At 41.1% G+C, this 26,703-nt stretch overlaps 1 protein-coding gene across 3 annotated transcripts in view; it reads left to right on the top strand.

The window, feature by feature from the left end:
• FGGY (FGGY carbohydrate kinase domain containing) overlaps positions 1–26,703 on the top strand; it is a 201,323-nt gene that overhangs the window by 147,835 nt on the left and 26,785 nt on the right. For 2 of the 3 annotated variants that reach the window (XM_050962008.1, XM_050962007.1), the window contains 4 exons: positions 159–306; positions 2,640–2,714; positions 6,630–6,750; positions 10,740–10,834. In XM_050962008.1, the coding sequence (XP_050817965.1) occupies positions 159–306; positions 2,640–2,714; positions 6,630–6,750; positions 10,740–10,834 (439 nt within the window). The remainder of the gene's footprint in view (positions 1–158; positions 307–2,639; positions 2,715–6,629; positions 6,751–10,739; positions 10,835–26,703) is intronic. The other variant, XM_050962009.1, reaches the window with a different exon arrangement.

Below are 26,703 nucleotides of genomic sequence, written 5' to 3'. Positions count from 1 at the left end.
ATATGCCTGGCAAGGAAATGATTCTCTCTCTCTTTTTAAAGATTGGCTTTTGGGCCCCTTTTGATGGTTTTCTTGTATTTGACATTAGAAGTGCAAATGTTTTATGTTCACGGAATAACCTCCCTCCCCTTTTCTTTCCCAACTTGTTTTTCTTCTAGTGCTCAAAATATATATACATACTTGAACAGTCACCTGGATCTGATTAAGAAATCTTTGCCTGTGGGTTTCCTCACTGTTGATTTACACGTTTGGCCAGATTTCCATGGTAACCGATCTCCCTTAGCAGATCTGACACTGAAGGGCATGGTAAGAAACAGTCTGTCTTTGCAAAAAGGTCAAGACAGAACAAAGGGGTAAAATTAATTTAAAAAAATTGGAAGGAGCATTTTTATTTTAAACATACTCCTTCCTAGTCGTTCAGACTGTGCCACAGGATTTGGGTTTCTTGCTGATATTTGTTGTTGTTGTTGAAAATAGTAAGTGTTTTTGCAGCACACCACCAATCAGGATACTTCTAATATCGCTAGTGTCTCATTTACTTGCTGAAAATACTAAGAGGTACATCTTCCATCCAGTATCTTTACTGGCAGTCATATTTTGGAGAACTGAATAGTGCCACTCATTGTTTTTGTGCACTCACCAGTCTGCTTAATCTTGCATTCCCCTTGTAGAATTGGTGAGTCTCAGTCCAAAACTGGATGGGTGTATCCAGAGACTAAGAATGATATAAAATGTTGCAAGGAAAGATTTTCAAATTTTCAGTCATTTTGCTGAATAGGCATGTTACACTATTTCAGTTGATTATTGGTCACATTCATCAGAAGCTGGAAAGCTCCTGTGTAATTATTAGCCATGGGCATGCATGTGCTGATTTAAAAATAAATATATAAACAAGATACCTCCTGAATTTTTATTCATTTTCCAAAACTGAGCTGAATCTGATCCTGATTTGAGGTTATGAAATGTTTCTTCTGGAAGGGCTGAAATACTGTGAGAAGAGCAGTTTTCACAGTACTTCAATCTAGAACCTGAAGCAGCAGAATTAGGAAGCTCATGAGAGAATCTCTCCTGGTGAGATTTTCCGCATAAGTGGACTCATGAGGTTAACATAAACATCCACACATTTGGATGCTTCTGCTAGCTGAACAAAATGGAGGCAGAATAGCTGGATCGCATGTCAGGATGTTATTATACAAGACCATGACTGAAGAGGTGAATGAGGGTATAATCTATGTGACTTTAAGGTCTGATATCTCTTGAATCATAATGATGTATAGTTCTGATTTGTGTCCCAGATAGTTTGTGTAATAACGCACCTTAAAATGGTCCCTGGTCCCTGAGAGCAGGCAAATAACCCCAATAGATCATCTCAGTCATTAGCATCCCCAGCATCCCTGCAACTGAAACTTCAAACATTTTCGGGGGGGAGAGTTCACGCATAATTACTGCTACTAAAAATGGGAGGGTTCATACAATATACTGGGTTGAGGAGCATTCAGGTGATAAATGGATAGATCTGTAAATTCTTGCGCAGCAAGATGAGGCTAATAATTACAGATAATTTAAGTGTTCTTTTCTGGTGGTTTCAAAACTTTTTTCTTTTTCAACTATTGAACTGAAAAGGATGGCACTTGTTGATCCTAATTAATGATACAGGAATTCCACCCTGAATCATCTGTTCTGAGAAGACAGCAACATGCTGAAATATATTGTTATCGTAAAAGGATTTACCTATTTAGTTATCCTTCAAAAGCTGTGAAAAACTGTAAGACACTTCTTTATTGCAAGTAAAGATATATACAAAATAAGTTCCCACCTCAGAACCAGTGCCAGGAACAGTGCTATGCACTTCATTTCAATTGGCACTAATACTCACGTTGTTTTTCAGCAGTCATACCTCTAAAGGACATCACTATGAGCTGTAGTTATACCAGTAATTTGAGTAAAACTGTTAAGGCTAAATTCTGCTCTTAGGTGCACCTGACTATCTTTTGCTGTGGGAGTGACCCATGAATATTTTGATCCATAGTAAAGCTGTTCTGTTTTCCACAAGAAATATGTTCTCCAGGAGGGTCTTTATTCCCCTCATTTGAGTCTCTTGTGCAAATACTTGCAGTGATAGTGCATCTTTTCTGCCACATTTAGAGACAAAATTAGGATCTCACTTGTTCTAATACAAGTCCAGAGTAACTACACTGACTTCAATAGAAGAAATTTGGATTTATGCCAGAGAAAATTAAATAATAATTTAATCCTTAATTATTAATTGTCTTTCAGTGGAAGGGCATGTAGGATTTTTTTTTCACTGTGTTTCATTTCATAGTACTAGACTAAATATACTCCCAAGGAATATGCAGGTCTCATAGGAAAACTGTATCAGTGAAAACATAACATGTAAATCACTTACAAAATGATATTTTGTTCACCGTTTCTTTGCAAGGGCAAAATCAGTTTCTGTGGTTCTTACCCAGATCGGGAGTAATATATTTAACATAACAGTATATGTGCAGCTCACAAAGACAGAATTAGAATTTGCATTTAAACATGTAGCAACAAGAAAGCATGCCTTGTGTTTCACAGAAAATGGTGAAATTCCACCTCTCTTAGATTTGAACATTTTCTTCTTGTGTTCCACGCAGGTTGTTGGACTGACATTGTATCAAGGCCTTGATGAACTCGCACTTATCTACTTGGCCACAATTCAAGCCATTGCTGTAAGCCATTTTAAAGAGTCTGCTTTTTATAAAAGCATGAAGGACTTACTTAAAGGAATTGCACTCTGTGTCAGACTGCAGATTGATCATGCCCTCCTGTAAAATAGATTTCTAATTACAAATGAACTCACCAGATGAGTTCTTAAAGGAGCAAGATAAACATCACATGTATGGAGAGGCGTGCCCTTCCCATGGAAAAAAAACCCTGAAGGATCCTCTTTGCAGGGAGGAAAATTCCCTAGAAGAGTTTTCCTCAAATTGTTCTGACAAGGCAAGGAATGCTGGGTATGCACCACTGTGGAGCCTCCTCCTCTTCTGTCTGAGGTGAAAGATGTGTAAATACAGTCCAAAAGGAGATGGCAAGTCTATAAGGAGGACAAGGTCTACATTATAAATTTATTTCAGTATAACTACGTGGCTGAAGGGTGTGAAAAATCCATGCCCCTGAGCGTTGCAGTTATACCAGCCTAACCCCTGATGTAGACGGTGCTATGTCAATGGGAGGGCTTTCCCCATCGACGTAAATACCTCCTCTCATGATAGAAGCTCTCCTGTCAGCATAGTAGAGTCTTCAGTGAAGTGCTACAGTGGCGCAGCTGCAGCATTTCAAGTGCAGACTTGCCCTTAGTCTCTCCCAATCCTAGAGGTACACTTCTGCATGAACCTGCAAGGTGCAGCTGAGTGCAGTTCAGGAGATATGCCTGGGTGTGAGTAGTTGCCGTATGCCATATTATCCCCACCAAACCTACAGGGTCGTGGAGGGAGTGCTTTCCCCAGGCACACATCAAAGACTATGCGACATGGGGCAGTGCTGATGTGGTAGATTGTATGGTGTGGTGCTGCTAGGGTGGGAAAGGAAGCTTGTGTAGGGACAGGGACCTGAGTGGCTACAAACCTCTCCTTCCTCACCCCTATAGTGTGAAGTCAGTAATTCTGCAGGCTGAAACTCCTGGCATTTCACTCCTCCTGCAGTTTTTCTGTTGCAGGGCATGATGTTGACCCGTGTGGATGATTTATTTCCCCTCTCAACCCCCACCCCGGTTTATGCTAAAGTAGATGGAGAGACCACCATACCTCTACATTAAACAAACAGCCACAGATGTCCATTAATATATGTATAAGGTGTGGGTGTGGGTATGTGGGTGTGATTTTACTGGAATAAATTTAGACTTTAGCCCCACTTATCCCAAGTGACTTGTTTGATTAAACAGCAACAAAAAAATCTTTGCTGGAGTGGGTCAGTCAGCTTGTATTTATAGATATATACTCCCAGTGGTTCACCTATCTATATGTTTGTCTGTCTTTTGTACTGGTGCCTATCACTGCAGTATCTTCACACCTAAGCTCTTTACTGATTTCTGCCTATTTCATCACAAAACTATACTGCGTAAGTGTAAACATACATCCCTGCAGTTACGCTGTGCATAAGACAGGGACTGGTACAGTGATGAAATTAATGATCTTTCCAGCTGTCATAAGATAATATGGCCACGTTTTTCTGCCATCATGGGAGTTAACACTGGCCATTGTTTTCTAATGGGGACAAGGGTTTATGGATAACATAGATCAATATGGCATGCAAAATCCCAGTGTCATGCCACACCGTCTGGAATAGCAGCATGGACAGACATGGGAAATTTACTGTGAATTATGTGTCTGAGGTGTTAACACTCCTTCAGCAAATTCTGATCTTCTAACAGGGCTGGCTTCAGGATTTTTGCCGCCCCAAGCCAAAAAAAAAAAAAAAGCTGGCGTGCCGCCCCTTGAATAGGGCCGCCCCAAAGAGCCAGAATGCTGCCCCTTTAGAAGTGCTGCCCCAAGCACATGCGTGGAACGCTGGTGCCTAGAGCTGGCCCGGTCATTTAATCTGAGCCTGGAATTCATTAGTGCTGATGATTGACCCCTTTTAGCTGAACATAATTGTGGTATACTTGATGCTTTAATACAATAGTATGATTTAAATATAAGAATGTGTTTGTTTTCCTGATATTGCCCCCTGAAAGAGGTCGAAAACAAAACCATTTCAGTACCAAACACGTGCCCCATTGCTAATGAGGTAGACGCATTCTCTGTTGGACATCCTGGGAAAAGCACCTATTATCTGATTGCTTTGTTTCATATACGGCATTTTAACATTAAATTCAGCATCTTTTTATAATAGGCATCTTTGTATAATGATTTTTTGTCCGTGATACAGAATATCAAGATAAGATATGCACTAAATTTCTCTTCATGGTAACTTAATACACACTTGCTTTTAAAATTCCATTGAAACAGTAGGCAATCAAAATAAATGGATTGAGGGAAATTTATGCCTACCCTTCCTGATTATTTTTATTATATACAAAATTAGTTTTCAAAATTACCCTCCCACTAATTTTAGCTTTATGTTTATTATGTAAGCTTACAAGGAAAAATTTCCTGTTCCTTAGAGTCAGAGTCCTGTACCACTCATTGACTTCAATCAGAGCAACATCAGACATTAAACCCAACATCAGCAAATGTGCAAACCTTGTCAAAATCCAAGTCATATCCACGGACTGTTAATCTCTAGTTTTCTTTACAATGGGAGATTTTTTTAAAAATAAAATTTGCATTTCAAGCCCCTCAATTTGCATATTCTCTAATTTAAGATTAGTCTTTCCCACCCCTCCCCACCCTTACCCTCCTGAGTGGAATGTCTAGTTTTAATGTAAATGTTGCTGAATAAAATTTTCCAGGCAGGTAAACACAAAATAATTTTCACAGCATGTTCTTTTTCAAAGTATTTGGTGTGTCTGTGTCTGTGTGTTGGGGGAATTTGCTAATAAATGTAAATATCAGCTGTGAAAGGGAGTATCTATCCTCTGGCTGCTCATGTGACAAAATTCAGTACAACAGGGAGACTATTGTGAGCATAATCAGAAATATAATTGTCATCATCAGTGCCAGTTCTTAGGAGAGAGACTCTTTTTAGAGTAGTTTTATTTTTCTGTCATTTAAAATCTTAACTGTATGATTTGGAAAGTTAGCCCCCTGTGTCAATAGGGAAGTGAGCGATTTAATCAGCTGGCCTTGTGGCTGTTTTAGTTCATCATAACCACTTTGCCTTTAATCAAACTACATTTCAAGACCTATTCAAAGTTGTGCCAGTGTTTCACAGTAAACATCCCAAATCTGGTGTTACTCAACTGCTCTCAGTTTTCAGAAGCAGCCCAAAACTCAAGCTGGCACTTGAGATAACAGCCCCCTGGTTTAAAAGGGAAGGTGCTGAAGACCAAACATTTTAAGGGATGGTTCTTTGACTTGCTTTCCCCTTAGTCTGACAGATCCCAACTTTATTGACCTTCATGTCATGCTGCAAGGCTCATCTGTGCTGCAAGGCTTTGCCAGAGGCAGGAGGGCTAAGCAAATGGGAGGGGATGGTGGAGATGTCTTAGCTCTGGCAGGATGCATCTGATACTGTTTGTGTCTCCTGGGTGCCCTGGCTGCTACTTAATTGCTTTCTCCTGTCACTTGCTCTGTTGGTCACAAACAGCCACTCCTGAGTGTCTCCCCTTGATTTCTCCTGATCCTTCACAGCCTGGTTCTGTGCCAGCTCCGGACCACTTTCCTTGCCCTTTAGATTCCCAGCCCCTACTCTCCCCAGCTGTGCATACAGACAGCAATCAGGCCCTGCTCCTCCTACAGCCAACTCCCAAGGTGCTGTTTCCAGCCTGCTGCCCTCATACATTCCTTTCATTTCTAGTTCCTCATCCCTAATGCTTTCAGTATGAATTTTCCTGTTCCTGGTCACTGTGGGTTATACAATGCACCTTACTGACCTGAGGATAAACCAAGTCCCTTCTCCTGTGGGCCTAACCCTTGCCTTCACTTAGTGCAGGTTTCTTTCTGAGTAAGTTTTCCATGTTCATCAGGCTTTTTCTGTCTTTCAAGTTGGGAACAAGACATATTTTGGAAACTCTACAGTCTGCCGGGCATCACATCAGCACTCTGTTTCTGTGCGGTGGACTGAGCAAGAATCCACTCTTTGTGCAGATGCATGCTGACGTTACCGGTAAGTTAGACAAAGGAAGCAGGGAAAAAGAGGACAGTAAACTACTTTTATTATTTTAGGTGGCTAAAAACTTTGTGTTTGGAAAAATAAATACGCCCTTTATATGGAACTCTATTTTGCTGGTTGGCCAAAAACTGTATAATGAAATGTTACTTCCGGAAAGGCTGGATTTCCTGAAATCTAAAGACACTGGAATAACACAAAGACCTGGTGTAAACAAAGGTCCCTAATCCATGTTATTAGCAAACAGAGAACACAGACAGTTTCTCTGTGTGATTTCCCACTCCTAGACCTTGTTCTCTGAAATCCTTAAGGACAATGCTATAGAATATTGAGAATTATAACCTTTCTATAGATTTTTTTAAACCAGCCTGTAGAATTGTATAGCAGGGATTTTATTTACTATAAAATTCTATAAATTGGTTTATACGTTCTATAGAAATTATTCTTCTGTTAAATTAAATGGACCAGATCCTCAGCTGAGAATCTAGCCATGTAAGTTTTTAGAATAAGTTTTAGATAGAAACTTTTTAGTTTCTATAAAAACCCCTGTTGGTTTCATCCCATCTGAATTCTATAGGACTTCCCCCTGACCTCAATTGCTTACGTTGAACATTTTCTTGATTATACAAAGCCCACATAATCAGAATTTCTTCAGTATCTCAAGTTATTAAAATAATTTAGGATCCAATCCTGCAGAACTTGACTCCTACACAGAGTGTCATTGACATTGATAAGGTTTCACATTGATGTAAGGTCTTCTATATGTTGATATATTTGCAGGAGCAGAGTCCAAGCTTGCAGTCTATTTGTAATCTCCATTCTGTCTTTATAGGTTGGGTGTCTTTGAACATCTGTAAGTCAGTTCAATATGTTTTCTTTAAAAATGTGGAAAATAATGTCATTTGGTTAAAAGACTTCAGAAAATCTATGAACTGTGTGTGTTTTGGGGCATATTTCACATTAAGAATGGTCAAGATGTTTTGGATCCACTTTAAAGCTCGGATTTGAGGAATTTAGTGTGCAGATTTGCATCACTCTGACATCAAAACAGACATCCTACCTTGATGCAGGAAAAGAGATGAAAATCTGCATCATGTAATTATATTAAATGAAAGCAGAAACAGAGAACCAGATGACACAATGGTCATTGACCTAGGCTAGGTATATTCGGTATTGCCACATTGGTGCTTTCTGTTTGTCAAACAACATTTTATCAAGTCCACACCTTCCCTTATCTGATTCAAAAGAAACATATGGTCAGTTTTGTTGCAACTAGACTTGGAATAGAAAGCTGCATTCTGATGTCTGAAATAAAAGATCTATTAATAGGTATTCTTGTTAAAATTTAAACTGGAGTCTTTTGACCATAACTAATGGCTAAATACAATTAAGGACAAAAGGGCCTTTTTCCACTCTTGGAATTACCCCCATTTGTAAAATGTGTGACTAACAAGGGAAGTCAAAGTTCATCCAACTGAAATGCTCTTGCTTCTGTTGAACTCATTAGAGCCTATCAGATAAAATAACTAACATTCCTGGATCAATCCCCCATTCTTTCAGGAAAAGAAAAAAATTCTGAATATGTTACTGTTAGATACAAGTGCCATTACTCAGCCATGTGGACTGCCGATTGATAATTTCATAGACAGCTTAAAAAGCATCAGACTCTTGTTGTTCACTGCTAAGATGAATATGTTCATTCTGAGGGCACTTTAAGAAAGTGTGCGGTAAAGTTTTACAGCACACTGAATGTTGCCCAGTGCTTCAAAGCTCTACAAACACTGATACTAAGAGTAACATTTTTTTCTAGTGTATCCGGAAATATTCAAAGATCCAGGCCCAGATTCTAAGCTGTGGGTGCAGCTCAAGTGGGGGAATATAAATGACCATCCATCCCATTTTGGCCAAAACAGTCCCTTTATTAAACCTTATTCTGGCTGTCCTGACTTTTTGACAAAAGTGGGCATTTGTCCTGTTTGCTCTTGCCAACTTGATCAGTTGTCAGCTTTTGTCAAAAAAAGTCAGGTGTGGTGGAACATGTGGGGAGTGAGAGGATGGTGATGCTAGCCCTGCGCAGTGAAGGAAGGCAGGGGGCAGGCAGGGCTGGCACAATGCCAGACCCCGACTTGCATGGAGGGCAGGCAGGGCTTGGGCAAGCAGTGACCCCAGCCTCCCACAGTGGGCTGGCAGGGCTCAGGCGAGCAGCAACACTAGCTCCAGACTCACATGGGGGGTAGGCAGGGCTTGGCCAAGCAGCAACCCCCAGCCGTACATGGAGAGGGGGGCAGGCATGGCTCAGGCGAGCAGCAACACCAGCCCCAGACTCGCACAGGGGGCAGGCAGGGTTTGGGCAAGCAGCGACCCCCAGCTGTACATGGAGAGGGGGGCAGGGCTCAGGTGAGTGGCTCAGGCCAGCCCTGTGCAGGGTGTGATAATGAAGCGAGGGGACTACGGCTAGCCCCACATCGTGTCCTGTTTTCCCTTTGGGAAATATTATCACCTTACCAATCCTGTGTCCACCTATGCTGGGCTGATCCCCTCTAGATACAATTTATAGAAGCTTGAGGGATGTTCTGAGTAACGCTGGCTGCCTGTGGCCTGAAGGGGCCATTCCAGCAGTGAAGGATTGCTGAGGTACAGAGAGGCTGTTTGGAGAGACTGGAGCTGGCATAGGAGCAAATACAATCTTTTTGTGCCACCCAGAATGTTGTCCTGAGTTGTCCTTGTGCTTCCCACTTTGGACGATGAAGGAAACTCCATGAGTTGAGGTTAACAAATTATTTCCTAGCCTCTTACAAGGGAAGGCCTACATAGGAGTAGCAGGCTCAAGAGCCTCTCGATTACTTTAACACCTTGCAATCCTAGAACCCAACTCTACATTTCAGTACCAGGCATAGTGATTACCAGGAGTAATTGTATTGACCTAAATGCACTTGTTCACAGCAGGAAGCACTTCTTCCAGTATTGTTTTCAGTATGGGTCTTTACTATGTAAATCTAGCCACAGAATGCAACTAACCCAATGATGATAATCAGGGAATTCACAACAATGCCAAGTACTGCAGGAATACTAAAGAATTGTTTAACCTAATGGTAATGACTGTTACTAAGAGAGCCTCCAGCTAGGAAAAGACACGGATTTGTGCCTCATGTTTGACTTTTTTATGAGGTGTGAGAAAGGCCAAAAGGTTTCATATTTTATTTGTTCTTTCACTTTTTTTTCTACTTGTGTTTTTTATACTGAAAACTCAGCTCTTTTCTACTCAGTTTTTCCTGGAAAAGACTGCAGAGGATAGAGAACTAGTAGGTATCTGATATCACAGGTGCCAGGAAGGTAGATGGAAGGTGCTATTTGTTTTTATATTTTATTATGTGGTGGTTTTAAATCTCCTGTTTAACTAACATGTCTTACAAACTGTTGGATGAAAAAGTCTCTGTTAGGATTCAGTCTCTTCGCTGAAGAATGGGGAAAACTCCCAGTTTATCACTTCGGGTCTTCCAGGAAAATAAAAAAACAAACAAAACAAAAAAAGAGGGAAGAGAAGCTCAGACATTGTTACATATTTGTGGGGGAAGAGGGAAAGAACTCAAGCTTTGTTTTAGTAAACACATGGTAAAGAAGCAAAAAAAAATGACACAATCTCATTTTGCCCCTAAAGGTCACCTTTTAAGCAGGAAACTGATATAGAGGGTGTGGATGGCTAGTTTTAAAGATATTTGCAATTGGGAAGAGGTCTGGGTTTTTGTTCTGGTATACTCTCTGCTGTGTGTGTTAACATTTTACTGAAATTTTTATATAAATTCTGTATTTTTCCTAGAGCCTGGGATAGGTACTGTAGAAGTGCCATTGCTTAGCCATGTATGGGGTTTGTGTAGTTGGCTGATAGAATAAACTTCCTTTTTTTCCCCCACTTTAATTATTTGTTGTGTCCTTAGCGCTGTGCCATTTCACTCTTCCTAACAGAGGTGTGTCACTTTCTTGTATAGGAAAGCCCATTGTCCTGTCCAAAGAGGTGGAGTCTGTTTTAGTTGGTGCTGCTATTCTTGGAGCTTGTGCTTCTGGAGATTTTGCTTCGGTACAGGTATGCACTAATGGAAAAACCCGAGTCCTGCTGTTTCCACTTTCCGTGTGCACTTTTATATCTGGCATCACACACAGGTAATAATTAAGATGGAAGAAAAATGTAGGTTCTGCTCAGCAAGGAAGATTCCAATCTTAGATGTATTTACTGGTTCCTCCCTCACTTTCATTGAAGCATGCCCTACCATTGCTATACTGTGTTTCTTTTGCGTATTGGAGAAACTTGTCTTTTAGCTGTGAGGCGGTGAGGCAAGCACAAGACACTGCTTGTAGAGTTCACCCAGGCAATTTGGCAGATGAACAAGGAAGGTGTTCAGTAAGGCACTGATCCTGCAATGAGCTCCTGGTGAATATAGCTTCACATGGAGCTCAATACAGGCTCAGATCCTAAGATTGTGACCACTGCTAGTGTATCCACCCTTTCATCCCAAGTTATCACATTCATGGTTAGCCCTGCTTCCACTTCCTGGCACTGGGAATCTTAAACATGGGCCACATTGTAAAACTTCCGTGCCCACATAAGTATTGCAGTCATCCACCACAATGACTCTAGGGTCACCATTGAGGGTATGGCTACACTTGAAATTTCAAAGCGCTGCTGCGGCAGCGCTTTGAAATGTGAGTGTAGTCGGAGCGCCAGCGCTGGGAGAGAGCTCTCCTAGCGCTGCACGTAAACCACATCCCTTTCGGGTGCAGCTTGCAGCACTGGGAGCCGCGCTCCCAGCGCTGCAGCATTGATTACACTGAGGCTTTACAGCGCTGTATCTTGCAGCGCTCAGGGGGATGTTTTTTCACACCCCTGAGCGCGAAAGTTGCAGCGCTGTAAAGTGCCAGTGTAGCCATGGCCTAAGGATGGAATTTAGGAATGTCTGCTCCAAAAATGCAGACTCCAGCAACTTAACTTCATTAACTCTAGCAGAAGTAGCATTAGAACTTTTATCTTTTGTAGATCAGCTGCTAGAGAGTGACACAGTCACAAACATTTAAACAGGTGTTGCCTGGTTTCATGTTGCAGCTGCACACATAGGCACTAGACTGTATATTATAATGTGTTTGCACGTAGTCTCTTACCAGAACAGCCTCTGCCTCCGTTTTTTAAAGCAAACACAGAAATTGTTAAATGAAATTTTGAACTGAAACTGAGTTAGGAGTCCCTTGGAATAGTAGTGCAGATCCTCAGCTGATATAAATTGCCATCGTCCCACTGAAGCCAATACGCAGATTTACACCAGTTGAGCCTTTGGCACAGTGTTTCAAATTTTTCCAGATGTGGAACAGAAGAGTGAAGGTTCTGCTGAATTATATGCATTACCTGGGAATTGCAGTTTCCTTTCATGAGAATTCTCTCAGTAAAGTGAATCCCATTGCAGCAAATTAAATATCTTGTTATGTAGTGTATCTGTATTGTATCGTGGTGGTGCTTGCAGCTAGAACTCGATCGTTCTGAAAAATGCAATTGATTTCAGTAAAAGCCTCTTGTGACAGGTCTTCATATTTAATTCTTCCTATTCCGTTAATCTTTTGAAGATTACCACCTGGCCTGGAATATATAGGTGCTTAGTTTAAAGTTTAAACTGTCATCCACGCTGATACTTGGTAAATTAATATTTCAAAACTCACAGTACTATGTTTGGTTTTGTGAATGTTAGTAAAATCGTATGCTGTGAAGTTGCTCAGACTCAGCTGCCTTTTCTCTTATGTGTTTTTTATTTTAAATATGTCTCCTCATGCTGGTGTACCCAAAATGTTTCAAAAGTATAACCTATCCAAGAAAGTCGGATTAAATACCCTGTCTCATACTACAATGTAGCGTATTCCTTCAAAAAGTTTTCTCATGTAAACTGCAACAGGACTCTTTCAGCCAATTACATCACAGAACTATTATATTTGCTTCCTTGAATGAAAATACTGTGATGATGTCGTTCAGTGGGACCTCATTCTAGAAGTTTAAGTACACATTTTTAAATTAAGAAACCAGTAATCCCTGGTGGATGGCCTTGGACAAGTCACTTAACCTCTCTGTGTCTCTGTTTTCCCATTTAACATAACATGCTGATACTGGCCTCCTTTGTAAAGCACTTTGAGATCTTCTAATAAAAAGCACTGTATAAGAGCTAATACCTAGGTAGTACTATTGAAACAATACATGTTGAGGTCAGGCACCAGCACTTTTTGGCTGTCCCCATCAGTGTCTGTAGAATTTGAAATTAAAATTGTTGACTACCTAAATATTTCGTACTTTAATCCATTCTTAGGCACCTAAGTAAAAATGATCTGATTTTTCTGATGTGCTGAACACCTACATTTCCCATTAACCTCAAACATTCAGAAATGTTTCTGAAGGTGCTGGATTGTAGTATTTGATGCAACATATTTTGACAGCCTATCTGAGTCAGCTGTTGCATTCCTGAATCAGTCAGTGGCTCACTGCAGCGTAACATTCAAAACAATGCATTTGATCCTTTGATAAAGACATTTCATGATGGCACATGGCCAGCAATCAGTTGGAACCTATGCTTTTCGGCTGGGAGACTTTGTCATGATCAAAATACAAATGCAAAAAAGAATTAGCTTAATAAAGTCAAAGACGCTTGGCTCTCATTTAAACTTTAAAGGTGTGACGTTCAAAACGGCTTAGGCACAATTATGTTGCTAATTTATATGTGCTGTTACTGAAGTTGCATGTGCAGCTTGGCAATTTCAAACACCGGTGGCCAGTTAGATGCATACCTGGCATTTTGAGTGTAAAAATAAGTTATTTGAATGAATAATCGCAGTAACTGTGCACAGATTTGGCCCATATAAATGCATGGGAGGATTTAGCAGAAAAAAACAGTCACATTCAGCAATGCTTTTTACCCCTCTTTAAATAAAAAAGTTTAATATAAGAAATAAAAATAAGTAAACATAACAGAAAAAAAGAATGAAGAGGAAACTCCCTGGTCTGAAGTTCAGCCCAATCTTATGACCCCTGGCTCTGGGGCCTGACCTTCCCAAAGGCAGCCTTCCCCCAAGCAGCCACTCTTATAGGGTCTGATTCAGAGCCTGTGCAAGTCAATAGCACTGTTTCCATTGACTTTAATGAGGTCTGAATCAGGACCATAGCCATTCCTTATTGCCTCTGTTCATGGGAGAGGGGAAAACTGATCTGCCTGTCTAGGTATTTATATCATGCTCATTACCATGGTATCTGAGCTTCTTGTTCACTGGGGAGCACATCGTGCACTTGAGTCTTGTCACAGCACACAGCTTTGGAGAAATCACACCATAAGTGTTTCCACTGAATGCATTTTCAGAACACACCACTGGTTAAAATAGGCTACTGACAACAGACAGAGGTACCAGTTGCACAGCACCAGAGACAATTGAAATGATTAATAATAGTTTTTAACAAGGAATCTATTGACTATACTAGAATCAGAAACAAGAAGCCATGTAAACCCCATACTCTTTGTTAAAGCTGTCATGCAAAGTTTATATCCAGTGTTGTAATCTCATTTTCATTATATTGATCTTCTTTCTCTAGCACACGGTCTTGCAGGCCTCTTCCCAACCAATACCATTCTCAGTGCTGCGCCCATAAATTATGGTTAGCTTCATTATAATGTTTGCCAATAGAAGACATTATTGACTGTACTCTGTTAGTGATATAGTGTAGCATTGTTCAGAGCGCTTTGTTTGTCCAGTATAACAATAAGGGAGCATATTATAAGGCCTTTGCTTGATATTTACTCAGCCCTTATCTAGTCAGAACTCCGATTCATTTAAGTGGGAGTTTTGACTGGATTTGTCCCAGTAATTTTGGCAACATTTTTAAAAGTGATTTTTGGGTGCTTTGGTTTCTGCATGCCCAACGTGAGGTTCCTTAAAGTGGTCTGACTTTCTGAGGTTGGGTGCTCACAATTCTCTGAAGATTAGGCCTCTTTAGAGTGTCTCAAGTTAGCCGCTTTCAGACTGGGCCCTCCAAAATCACTAGGCATTTTTTTAAATCTTGGCCTTGATCTATAGTGCTCTGCCAACCAAGGTGCCAAGTGCTATGCAGAAAGTTAAAATATAATAATAATAATAATAATAATCAATAATAATTACAGTTGAACTTTGCCTGTTTGTACTCATGATTGGGAGAGGCATTGGAACTTGACTCTCTTTGCCTTCCTCTCCTGCTCACAACTTGCTCTCTGTAGCTCCCCAGTCATGTGGCGTACCTTCTTCAGCAGAGACAGACCTCACAGCATGGGGAGATCCTTGATCCAGGGGACGGGGAACAAAGATGTATAATAGTGATATCATTTAGAACAGTGGTCTCCAAACTTTTTATGCCCAAGATCACTTTTTGATCAACCCAGGATCTGCTCTGCCCCTTCCCTGAGGCCCTGCCCTGCTCAGTCCATTCCTCCCTCCCTCTGTCGCCCACTCTCTCCCACTCTCACTCACTTTCACTGGGCTGGGGCAGGGGGTTGGGGTGCAGGGCAGGGGTGCAGGCTCTGGGCTGGGGCCGAGGGGTTTAGAGTGTGGGAGGGAGCACCAGGCTGAGCCTGGGGCAGGGGGTTGGGGTGCAGGGCAGGGGTGCAGGCTCTGGGCTGGGGCCGAGGGGTTTAGAGTGTGGGAGGGAGCACCAGGCTGAGCCTGGGGCAAGGGGCTGAGGTGCAGGAGTGAGGCGTGCATGCTCTGGGAGGGAGTTCGGGTACAGGTGGCATATGGTGACACTGCACCTAATCTCAGAATCCACTGGACATTTCATGAGTTTTACTTTTTATTAGGGTCATTTGTGGTTTGTAGATCCAAAATCCTTCAGGGATTGTCACAAATCATGTAACATTCTCAACTGTGAATGTTGAACCTGGGGCAGAGGGTTGGGGAGCAGGAGTGAGAGGTTCGGACTCTGGGAAGAAGTTTGGTGCAGGAGGGGGCTCCGGGCTGGTGCAGGGTGTTGGGGTGCAGGAGAGGATGAGGGGTGTGGGCTCTGAGGGGAGAGTTTGGTGCAGGAGGGGGCTCCAGGCTGGTGCAGGTTGTTGGGGTGCAGGAGAGGATGAGGGGTGTGGGCTCTGAGGGGAGAGTTTGGTGCAGGAGGGGGCTCTGGGCTCAAGCAGGGGTTTGTGGTGTGGGAGGGAGTGCGGGGTCTGGGAGGGAGCTCTGGCACGGGTCCTTCAGGTGCGTTTATAGGGGAGGGCTGGGATTCTGCTGAAAGTTGTTTCTGAACACACAGTGAGCCTTAAATAACCACAGGGGTAGGGTTATAGTACAGTGGTGACTAGCAGAGATCAGAGTACAAATTTAAATGCTGAATCAGCAGATTCAAGGCGGGTTTTGTCAGTGGCAGGAACTTACTGGAGGTTTTAGCAGCATTACGCAAACAACTCAGTGCCTCCATGCATGATGATGAAGTTACTACTATTACTGTTCTTAATATGACTAATACTATTCTTGACTGATCAAAAGAGCCCGCATTGTACAGGTGACTCAGACCCAGGACTAAACACACTCTAAGGAACACAAATTTTAATTATTGTCTAAAAAGTTATTTACTGACTGCATATTTAAGCTAATTTGGAGGACTTCAGCTTTTGAGAAGACTACAAAAGTTGCATTTCCATATGAGCTGCAAGCTTTGTGGGTTAAACTGGCAAGGTGGATGCAGTCTTTGGGATTAGATGCAAGCTGTGTACTTACTGATTTTTTTTTGCCTATTTCTCTGCCTTTTTTCTTACAAAATATAATGTTTATACTCAATGTTAAATTCTAATTATAAATATTGGAAATGTCCTAGCATGAAAATAAGATATATGCATAGGAATATGAATAGATAAATAGAATGAACAACATGATTGTAAAAATCTTCAGCTCTGGGCTGGGGAGTTGGGTGCAGTGTGGGGAGCGAGATGCAGGTTCTAGCTGGGAGGCACTTACCACAGGTGGCTCCTGGTTGCCAGCGCAGCGGGCTCAGGCAGGCTGCCTGCTGCTGTGGCCCCGTGCCGCTCCTGGAAGCAGCTGGCTGCTGGCACATCTCTGTGTGTGGCCCTTGAGGGGAGCAGTGGGTCTCCATGCACTGCCCGCACCATCCCCACAGCTCCCATTGACCAGTAACCGAGGATGCTGCTGGGGGAGAGGCAGCGGGCGAAGCCGCCTCACCCCCATCTTCCTTCTCCCGGGGGCCACAGAGACGTGCTAGCAGCCAGTCGCTTCTGGGAGCTGTATGGGGCAGCCTGCCTGAGACCGCTGCGCCACCAGACTTTTAGCTCCGGAGTTCTCGATCAACTGTCCAAGGTTCCAGAATCGACCCATTGATCTTGATTGACGGCTTGGTAACCACTGATTTTGAACGTCTCTGATGAACACCATTCCTAATACAGGGTCATGAATTATCTGTATAGCAATATATTTTACCCAAAAGTCCGCTTAAATGAATGGAAATCTCTCCATTGACCTTCCTGGGGTTTTCATCAGACCCATTATTTATATTTACTGCTACAATAATGGTTTCTTACTTGAAGAAGTCATACTGTAGTCCAAAGCATGTTTCTTCTCAGGAGACACTAAGCACCAATTTATCACCTTACTTTCTTCCTTCTTATATAACAATATTCTAATTGCTCTTTAAGGAGTATAATATATAGTTTTTTTCCCAAGCAGTCAGATTCCAACTTTTAAATCTTGCAGATTTTTGTCTTGATAGAATAGTCCAAATAAAGTATCCAAATCCTTAACTTTCAGATGAGAGCAAGTGAACAGGCATGCATTAGTGACTCATGGATTAAAGGGGATTTCTTTGAAAATATCATATTCCCCTTTTATTCATTATCTTTATTGACCACATCTGTGCTAACAGTTGAGTTCTCAGTATCCTGCACATCTTGCAAAGAAATGTTTGAAATGAAGGTTACTGCAAAATTTGTAACAGTCTGCGTTACAATCTAATTTGCCAGATTCCAGTGTGGGTTTAAAAGCCCAAGCCTTTATTCAAAACTGCAATTTCATCTTTAGGTAATTCTACCAAGTAAAGATTTATAACATCCATTTCTGATGCCTGGTCACCATATGTTCTTCCTTCAAAGACTGTTGAGTTCCCTGTTTTCCTCTTCATGTGTCCCCTCTGCATTTTTTCTCCTCCGTGGTAAAGAGGAATTAAAACAATTGGTCTACCCAATAAAAGAATGCTCAGGGTGATCAGAATTATCTCCTATTTCATCCTAGATTATTTAGTCTCTAGAGTCTCCTGAGGGAAAAAACCTTCTGTTTTTCTTTTTGCTATTTAGTTTTGTCTTTTAATTTGCCCCAGCCATACACTGTTTCCTTTTAGCTGGTTAGTTGCGTCTCTTTAATGTTTGTGTAGCTACAAGCTATAAAACAGCCCACCTGACTCAATGCTGACACAGGAGACAATCCATGGTGGTTTGTTGCCATATAAAATTGCATGATGTGAAGGATTTTTTAAATTTATATGCCAGTGAATGAAGTAGCCTTAGCGTTGCTGACCAAGATGAGTTTATTTAGAGGCTGTGTCTATTGAGCACCAGGATCCTGGTTCACTGTCTGTGCACATTTCTGTGTGATCATTTCTATGATTGTTTCCAGTTTACATCAGCAACTTCTCCTAGGTAAAAGTGTTCAATAAATAAATGTCAAAGTTTCAAATATATTGTTGTTACTCAGCTTCAGTTGTATGTAAGTAAAAATTGGAAAGGGGGAGAGGGCTGTTTGATTTGGCAATTGTCCAATTCTTTCTTCAGGATGTCCTACTCATTCAGACATAGCACATACACTCAGGAACAGGATTATTGACCTGTAAAAACCAGGAACCACACTGCTTATTCCTTAATTGCCCATTAAAGCAATTAATAAAATTAACTTTAGGAAACTTAATTACCAGTTTTCGTTTGGACCTGGCAAATTAAAGTGGGATCTTCTCCATGAGGAAAGGATTAAAGAAAAGAAACTTTATACAGGGCAATGAAATGTGTTTGACCAGTAACTTTCTGTAACCGGTGGAGTCATTTTGACACAAATATCAAGGGGGCGATAAAAGTTCGGTTTGGGCTTGTCTCTCCACAGACCCATGTTGAGCATTTTCACCATTTTAACTGTCAGCAGTGATTGGAAAGCATCTAGCACATAATGAGAGCGACTGCAAAGAAATAATAAGATATAAATATCACAACAAGTGTGACCAGTGGGTTACATGTGCACAGGGCCGGCCCACAACATTTTGGCACCTGAGGCAGGGAGCTCAAATGACACCCCATGCCCCATCGCTTGGGCCAAAACTTGGAAAGGTCTCAATTCTGCCTTCTTCCTTTTCTACTCCTCTCATGGTACTGCTCTGCTACCTACTTCAGTAAAGGAGAACTAACAACTTAAAATGCCTTATTCAAAAATGTTAAGCAACACTTAACTTTCAAATGCCTGAACAGCAAATGTAACTTTTCTTGTCTGCATAGTAAACGCTGGCATTTTTATCTGTTTGAGTAATCTAAGCGGTGCTTTCCATGCCTTCTTGGTTGCAAAGATTTGAACAGCTTCCTGAAGGTCCACAGTCTGGGCCAGCTCATGCTCTGTTGAGATGGTTGCAAGGCCAACCAGCCTCTCCTGTGTCATTGTGGAGCGTAGATGTGTTTTTATTAACTTCAGCTTGGAGTAGCTGCGTTCTCCTCTGGCAACAGTTAGGAAGTGCTAGAAGTAAAAGCATTTGGAAAGAGGATGGTTATCTTATTTCTGCACATATATTCCAGAGCAGCCTTTGGCATTGATCCAGCTGACATGTATCTGGAAAGGGCTTTCAGTTCATCACCTAAATCATTCGCATCTGTATCGCGTGTGTCATCATGTGTCAACATTGTCCCTAGTGCCCTGCATTGCTGGTGTAGATCTTCTCCGGCTATAGTGAGAAGTTTGGGAATGTTATAAAACATCCCAAATATACTGCTGTGTTCCTTGAGCTGCATGAAACGTTCTTCAACTGACTGTATTGCATAATCTAGCACCTGGTTAAAGAATTCAACTTTGAATTGTTGTGTGGGGTCTCTTATGGAATTATCCCGTGCCTCGTAATCAAAATGTCGTCTTCTTCGGTTACTCTGAATAGGGCTACTAGAGTGAATCTGGACTCTTGCTTCTGGCTTCTCCTGCAGACTGAGTCTGAGGTTGCCTCTGTCAACCAGATGGTGTGCCGAGCTCTCATCTCTACTTATCAGCTATTGGGAAGCCCCACAGATGAGGAAGTGTTGATCCTGCTGTCCCACAGCAGCACTTTGGGGTCTGGAAATGGCCTCCACTTCCCTCCCTCCCTCACCTCTCTTCCACCACACACTCAAATTTGAGGGAGAAAGTCCCTTGCTCATTCCCCGCATAATTATGCTTACATTCGCAATCTATTTTTTGTGTGTGCTTGACAGAGATCATTTGTTCCCACTTCTCAACCTCACCTTCTGTTTGATCCAGTAGTGAGATCATAGTTTTGTTTTTGACATCAGTATATTGCCATGGAAATGACTGTGATGTCTGCAGTTCAGTTATGAGACAAATATGGGCAGAAATCGTTGACTTGTGTGAAAGGAACCAAAACAAACAAAACCCAAACCCATTAACAACACATGAAAAGTGAATAGATTTCATTTTTAACTGTGATGTATGTGAGATTTTCCAGGTATGAAAATAACGTCTGAAATCATTTGGAGTTTTTCCCCCCCTATTCTCTTTGAGAGCTAAGCAGAAAGACAACTAGATACTGCAGTGACTGGCACTGTATAATTAACTAAGATGGATTGGTTGCCTCATTTAAACAGCCATTGTAATCAAGCAGCTGAACTACCTGTTGATGTCAATTGAACATCCCCTGAAGCAGCACCATTAGCCATATGGACAGAGGGCAACCTGACCCTCCTTTAAAAATGTTGGACATGTGTGTGAAGTCCATAAGTATTAAAGGGCTGTGTTGCATGCAAGGGTTTGAAATGATGATAATAATGATGACATGTTTGAAATGATTAGTTTACAACTCCCAGTTACAAGAACTTTAAATTGTTTTATTTATGCACTGCTTGGATCTTCTAAATATAGTAGAATCATGTAACATGTATTGTAAGAGTACCAATGATTATTACCTCGACTTGGGAGGAGCTTCATACTGGTTCACCCAGAAAGGACTATAGCCACAGATCATGTTGTTTGAGTTTTTGAACCAGATCTTCAGCTGGTATAATTTGGCATAGCTCTGTTTTTTTTCAGTATAGCTACACTGATTTACACCAGCTGAAGATCTGATCCTATATTTATTTCTCTTCCAACCATTGCCAGTTTGGTCAAGGATTGATGTGAGAAGAAATCTGTATCTGCATCTATGTCTTTAATGAGAAAAAACAGGGGAAAATTGGGGAGCAATAGTTCTTTCCTTTAGAAATGTTAATAACTGGGTAAACAAAATCATCAGAGGAAATAAAATGACTTCTCCTTGTTGTCAGGCAAGTCTCCTTCCCTCATCTCATTAAAAATTAAAAGCACTCTTGTTTCTAAGCAGGGTAAATTAGTAATTAAGTGCTCTAATCAACTTGTGTAAACAGAGTATGGAAACAGAGAAGCAAATTAATCCTTTTGTTGGCTTGCTTTTACCCTATTAATGTACCTTTTACTAAGGGGCTTCCTGCGGTGTTGGGATGTTTTTTATTCTCTACTCCTTTAATCAAAGCATTTTTGATAGGCAAAAGAGATGGCTATTCTGAGACACCAAGAAGTACAGGAGGAAATAGGCTTGGGTGGTCTGATCTTGTGGTTTTGTTCTTTATCCGAAATTCATTGGAGTTGTTGAATTCTCATGCTTGAAATTTGAGGTCACAGTTCAGTGAAGATCATCTGGTGTGGTTCCTGGACAAGGGCAGGTGATTGCTTTTTCTTAAAGGGACTGCTTCTGATTTGTATTACTTAAGTAAATTTAGTTCTTGTGAAAGATGCCTCCCCACAAGTCAAAGTCATCCACAGGACAGATACGGCATGGGAAGGGTTCAAATTTCCATACACAAATTATGTACTCTTCCCTGGGTACACTGCGTTAGAGGAGAAAACAGTTGAATTTCCATAACCCATTCAATTCTTAACGTCTCTGTTCTGACTGCCAACAAAGATAGTATGTAGAGTCATAGATAGTTTATGATGAGGACTCTTCCAACCACTTGGTACCACACAAGATTTTGATTCAAAAGCTAGAATTGTATAAAATTAACATGGCCCACATTAAATAGATTAAAAACTGCCTAACTACTAGAACTCAAAAAGTAACTGCACATAGGGAATTTGTCATTGAGGTGTGTGTTTCCAGTGGAGTCCTGCAGGAATCAGTCCTTAGCCTAGGCTAGTAAAGTATCAGATGGTAACATATGGTAGTCACCATTCACCAAGACCAAACCCAAAGCAATGACTTAGTGGCGAAAGGATTTGTATCCTGTTATCAGTTTCTTAGTCCACCTTTCTGAAATGAAAATGATTCTCTGCCTGTGCGAAAATCCATTGTGCATAAAGAAGTTAGGTGCAGTATGTGTTCCCTTTGGCATGTATGAAACCACCAAGAGACTGGCAATGGCTCCAGCCTTTGTGCATACCAAATTTCTTTAGAGAAATAAAGATGAGGGAGAAAAATTAAAGGGCAGAGATTTGGTGGCCTCTGTCCAGGTCCTTGTGGACTGTGTTCGTTCACATTACAGAAAATGCCATTTCATTTGGAATATATTGGCACCCTTGTCAGCACTCTCAGCAGAGAGGATGAGGACTGAATGGAGACACAACTACGCTCTCCCCCCTAAAGATGATCACTCTGGATTAAGACTGAGGCACACAGGTGTGGGGAGCTTGCTGTACCACTCAATAGAGGATTGAGTTTCCCTTCAGCCTGGTACTTTTCATAAGCATTAAATTCACTTTTTAAATGCAGAAGCATTACCTTTTTATTTTAAGTGACACGAATGTTTACATATGACTGAATCTCATCAGCTGCTGGTAGTTTAATTCAGGGAAAACACCACCACCACCATTAAAGATCCAAACAACTGGGATGTGGCAGTCAACAATAACTGGGATGTTTTCATGAAAGCCCTAAGATCAGTAGCCTCCTACGCTATTACTGTTTACTGATATGTGATACTGCGTGACATCTGTTACCCTTCTTGCTTGATGAGAGCTTGCTTTACTCTAACATTTTCACATTGCCATGCTGCTGAAATTCACTGATACAAAAATCCCCTCGAAGGCCCCACAATCATTATATAACAAGCAGAGCGCTCATTGTTTGCTAGGCTTGGCATCATCATCTGGCCTACACATCTTCATGTTAGAAAGAAAACTACCTAAGATCCCCACCACGGTTAAGTATTTTCAGCCGTGCTGTGTCTCATGTTCTATGCTGTCATCTGTTTGATGTATTATCAGATCAGTACATGCTGTACAGTAGACTTTCATTCATTGTCACGTTAGATGATTTGTAGTCATTTCATATCACTAGAAATTATTACAAGTAAAAACTTGTTTTGGAGAACATCAGAGATTGTTCCTATGGATTAGATAACTATTAAAGTAACAGATGATCCTGGACTGCAATACAGGGCTAGATTTCCAACTAGTGCAAATCACCATAGCTCCATTGATTTCATTAGCGTGACTCCAGTTTACATCAGAGCCCTGATCTATCCAAACACTTAAGCACATGCTTAACTTTAAGTGCGCAAAAGTCCCATTAAAGACAGTGGGACTACCCACAAGTTAATTTAGTGCTTTGCTGGATCAGTGCTCAGCTGAAGATCACTTGTAGATGATACATCTTGAAGTGATGAGGATTATTATGGCTTCTGCGGTTGGCTCACAATAATACCCATTCAACAAGCTGCAATGGAATATGATAGGTGATAGGATACAAAGGTACTGTATAGCCTTTTCTTTATTCTTGTTGCTATCCAGAAACTGTTTTACATGTCATCCAACATGAGATTGGGATTCAAATTTGTAATTTCTCTGTAGCTTTGTAATAAACAAAGAAATCCAGATCCTCAGCTGGTATAAATTGGTGTAACACCATTGACTGCCAGGGAGTCATACCGATTTACAATGACTGGGTGTCTGGCCCAGAATTCTCACAGCTGGAGGCCACTGTCTAAGCAATACTTAAAAATATGGTGATACTATTTTCTTCAAAGTAAATGATTAATAAAATACCACACTCGTAAAGTGAAATGAAACGTTATGTTCTGTTTAGATGTCAGGGAAAGAGTGTGTGTTACCATTTGTTGGGAAATCAGCTTGACTTATCTGTTTATTATCTGTCTGAGAGCAGTGATAAAGATTTTATTACTTATCACTTACATTTACGAGAGTGGATTGAAAAGGCAGTTAATTCCTTCAGGAACACTAAAATGATCCAGGAAACCTACTCCTTTACTGTGTCTTCATGTAGAAGATGTGGCCAGTTAGAGAGGGCCAGATCCTTAGCTGGTATAAATCAATTGACTTCAATTGAGCTCTGCCATATTACACTCACTCAAGATTTGGCCCACAGTATTTTGAAAAGTTCAATATTTTCTTGGTGGACCATATCCAAAGCTCATTGCAGAGCATGGAAGGATTCCCATTACCTTCAATGGCCTTTTGACCAGGCCTTTTCATAGATAGATACTCTCAGAAGCAACCTATGGTAAACATGTAACATCTCTGTTGTCAGTAGGTTTGATAACTGCATTTGTGATCCTGGTGATCTATAGTAGGAGACTGTGATTTTCCATCTAATAACTTTTAGTAACCTCCTATCAGCTGACACCTTGGCATAGAATAGAATTTGTGTTGGATCAATCAAGTGAGACTCCCCCTGTGACAGTACTATTTATGTCATCTGTCTGCAAGTCTGAGAGGTGGGAAGCAGGAGGAAATACACTGGTTAGAAGAGTTTAGTCTCCACTGCTGGGTCTTTTCACAATAAACCAAAGATCTGATTATCCAGTGTAGAGACATATACAGCCAACTGGTAATGAAATGGATACATGCGGAAAAGTATATTAAACATGCAAAGTAACAGTATGCTAATAAGAAGGACTTGGTACCACTCTGTAGTGGCTTGTGAATAGGTTGGTCATTCTGTAATGGGGAACATGGGGTTGCTTTTAAATGGACTATGTAAATCAGTCAGGAAGATTCCATGCTGGAGTAAATCGATTTTTGTAAGGAGGTTAAGATTGAATATCAGCTTTTACTGTAAACTGTGCAATAATAGGGCTACCGTGTGCTTATTATAACCCATGGCACTATTTTCTCTTCATATATTTGTAAGGAAACTGTAAATGTGCCTTTATAGCTTTGAGATAGTTCTTAAAATGTATAGCTATCTATATCCTCCTACTTTGGGACCTAATTCTACCCACAGATACACAGGCATAACACCCACTGAAGTCATTTGGTCTTTGGGTTATGTAGGAAAAAAGTGTAATGACAACATTTTGGGGGAAAGATGAGTATGTGGGAGTACTATAGATTCTTTATAGCTGTAGTAGCCAGTGGTGTCCTTTTCAGAGTGTGCCTTGCTTAATGATGTACAGGATGTCAGACAGATTAAGTCTTCCTATCCTCACCTCTTCCATAGCCAAGCAGAACAACCTTCAAGCTATGCACTAGAGAACTGAAACTCAATCAGGCCACATTGTGAGATTAATTTTCCATATGGGATTTGAACTCTGCTGTGTCAGTACAGAGGATCAGACTGTTCTGTAAGGAAGCACAGGCATGTAAAGTCACAGTGCTAGCTGTCTGAAATGCCTGGGGGTTTTAAAATGCATTTCTCAAAGGACATTCTGATTACTTAGTCTGGGAATTTGACACCAGTGGTTTGAAACACCAGGACATACTTTTATCACCCTAGATCTTAAGAAGTATTGCTACCTCGCATGTATGCCTTTTGGCTTTTGTCCCAAAGGTACCTATAGAATTTTGTTTCCATAAAATTAAGATAATTCTGCTATATCTGGCCAATTAACACAACTCTGTTCACCATGGTACCTGGGCATATTTTAGATTCCCTTGCATGGCTAAATATGAATGGAGACTTCTTTGTTACCTTTTATAAATAACAGAGGGAAAGTCCAAAATCATTAACACTTTTATCACCATTTAAAAACAAGTTGATTTTATTAGCATATTGATTTTCTTCATCCTCAGAGTTCGAATGCATTTCTCCCTCTCTCCTATCTGTTGATCTACCTCATGTGTTTCACCTCCTTGGTATCTAATTGTCAGACACAGCTATGTGGTCATAACCCAAAATTCCAGGAGTGCAAAATTCCAAGTCCTTGGCTCCCTTACTGTTCTTGTGTGAGTTGTCAACTATGTAATTGGCTGGCGTTGTAATGCATGGTTTGACTTCAGAAGCAGGGCAGTGGCGTATACAGAGAGCGTATGTGAAATTGGTTGATCTTTTCAATTCATTTTCACATGGACAGGTAACCTTATGATAATTGGCATTACAGTTATTGGTGCTCTTGTGGGGAGACTCAGGAGAAAGGCCAGTGACTCAGTGGGCATCGAGACTTAGCTGCTACCTTATTCCTGGGGTTGTTCCTCTATATCAGGATTGAGACACACTGGGAGAACATTGGTAGAGAAGCTTGCACTGCCATTAACTTGTGCAGTTCCTGATTTGTGGATAGATAGAAAATGCATGTTGGCCCGGCACCTTTCACCAGCACTGTTTTCCATTGCGAATGGTATGAAATTAATAATGTGTAATCCTTTTATGGACTGCATTTATTGCACAGTTATTAGCCTTCAGTATATAATACATGCTGATCGATCTGCAAGATGCTGAGCATCTCCTGTGAGGTGATGAGTGGCCTCCATTCCACATCATCCACTTCT

The sequence above is a fragment of the Gopherus flavomarginatus genome, chromosome 7, assembly GCF_025201925.1.
Source record: "Gopherus flavomarginatus isolate rGopFla2 chromosome 7, rGopFla2.mat.asm, whole genome shotgun sequence".
Taxonomy (NCBI): Eukaryota; Metazoa; Chordata; order Testudines; family Testudinidae; genus Gopherus; species Gopherus flavomarginatus.
Note: the sequence above shows the minus strand (reverse complement) of the source record. Positions and strands in the feature narration are given on the sequence as shown.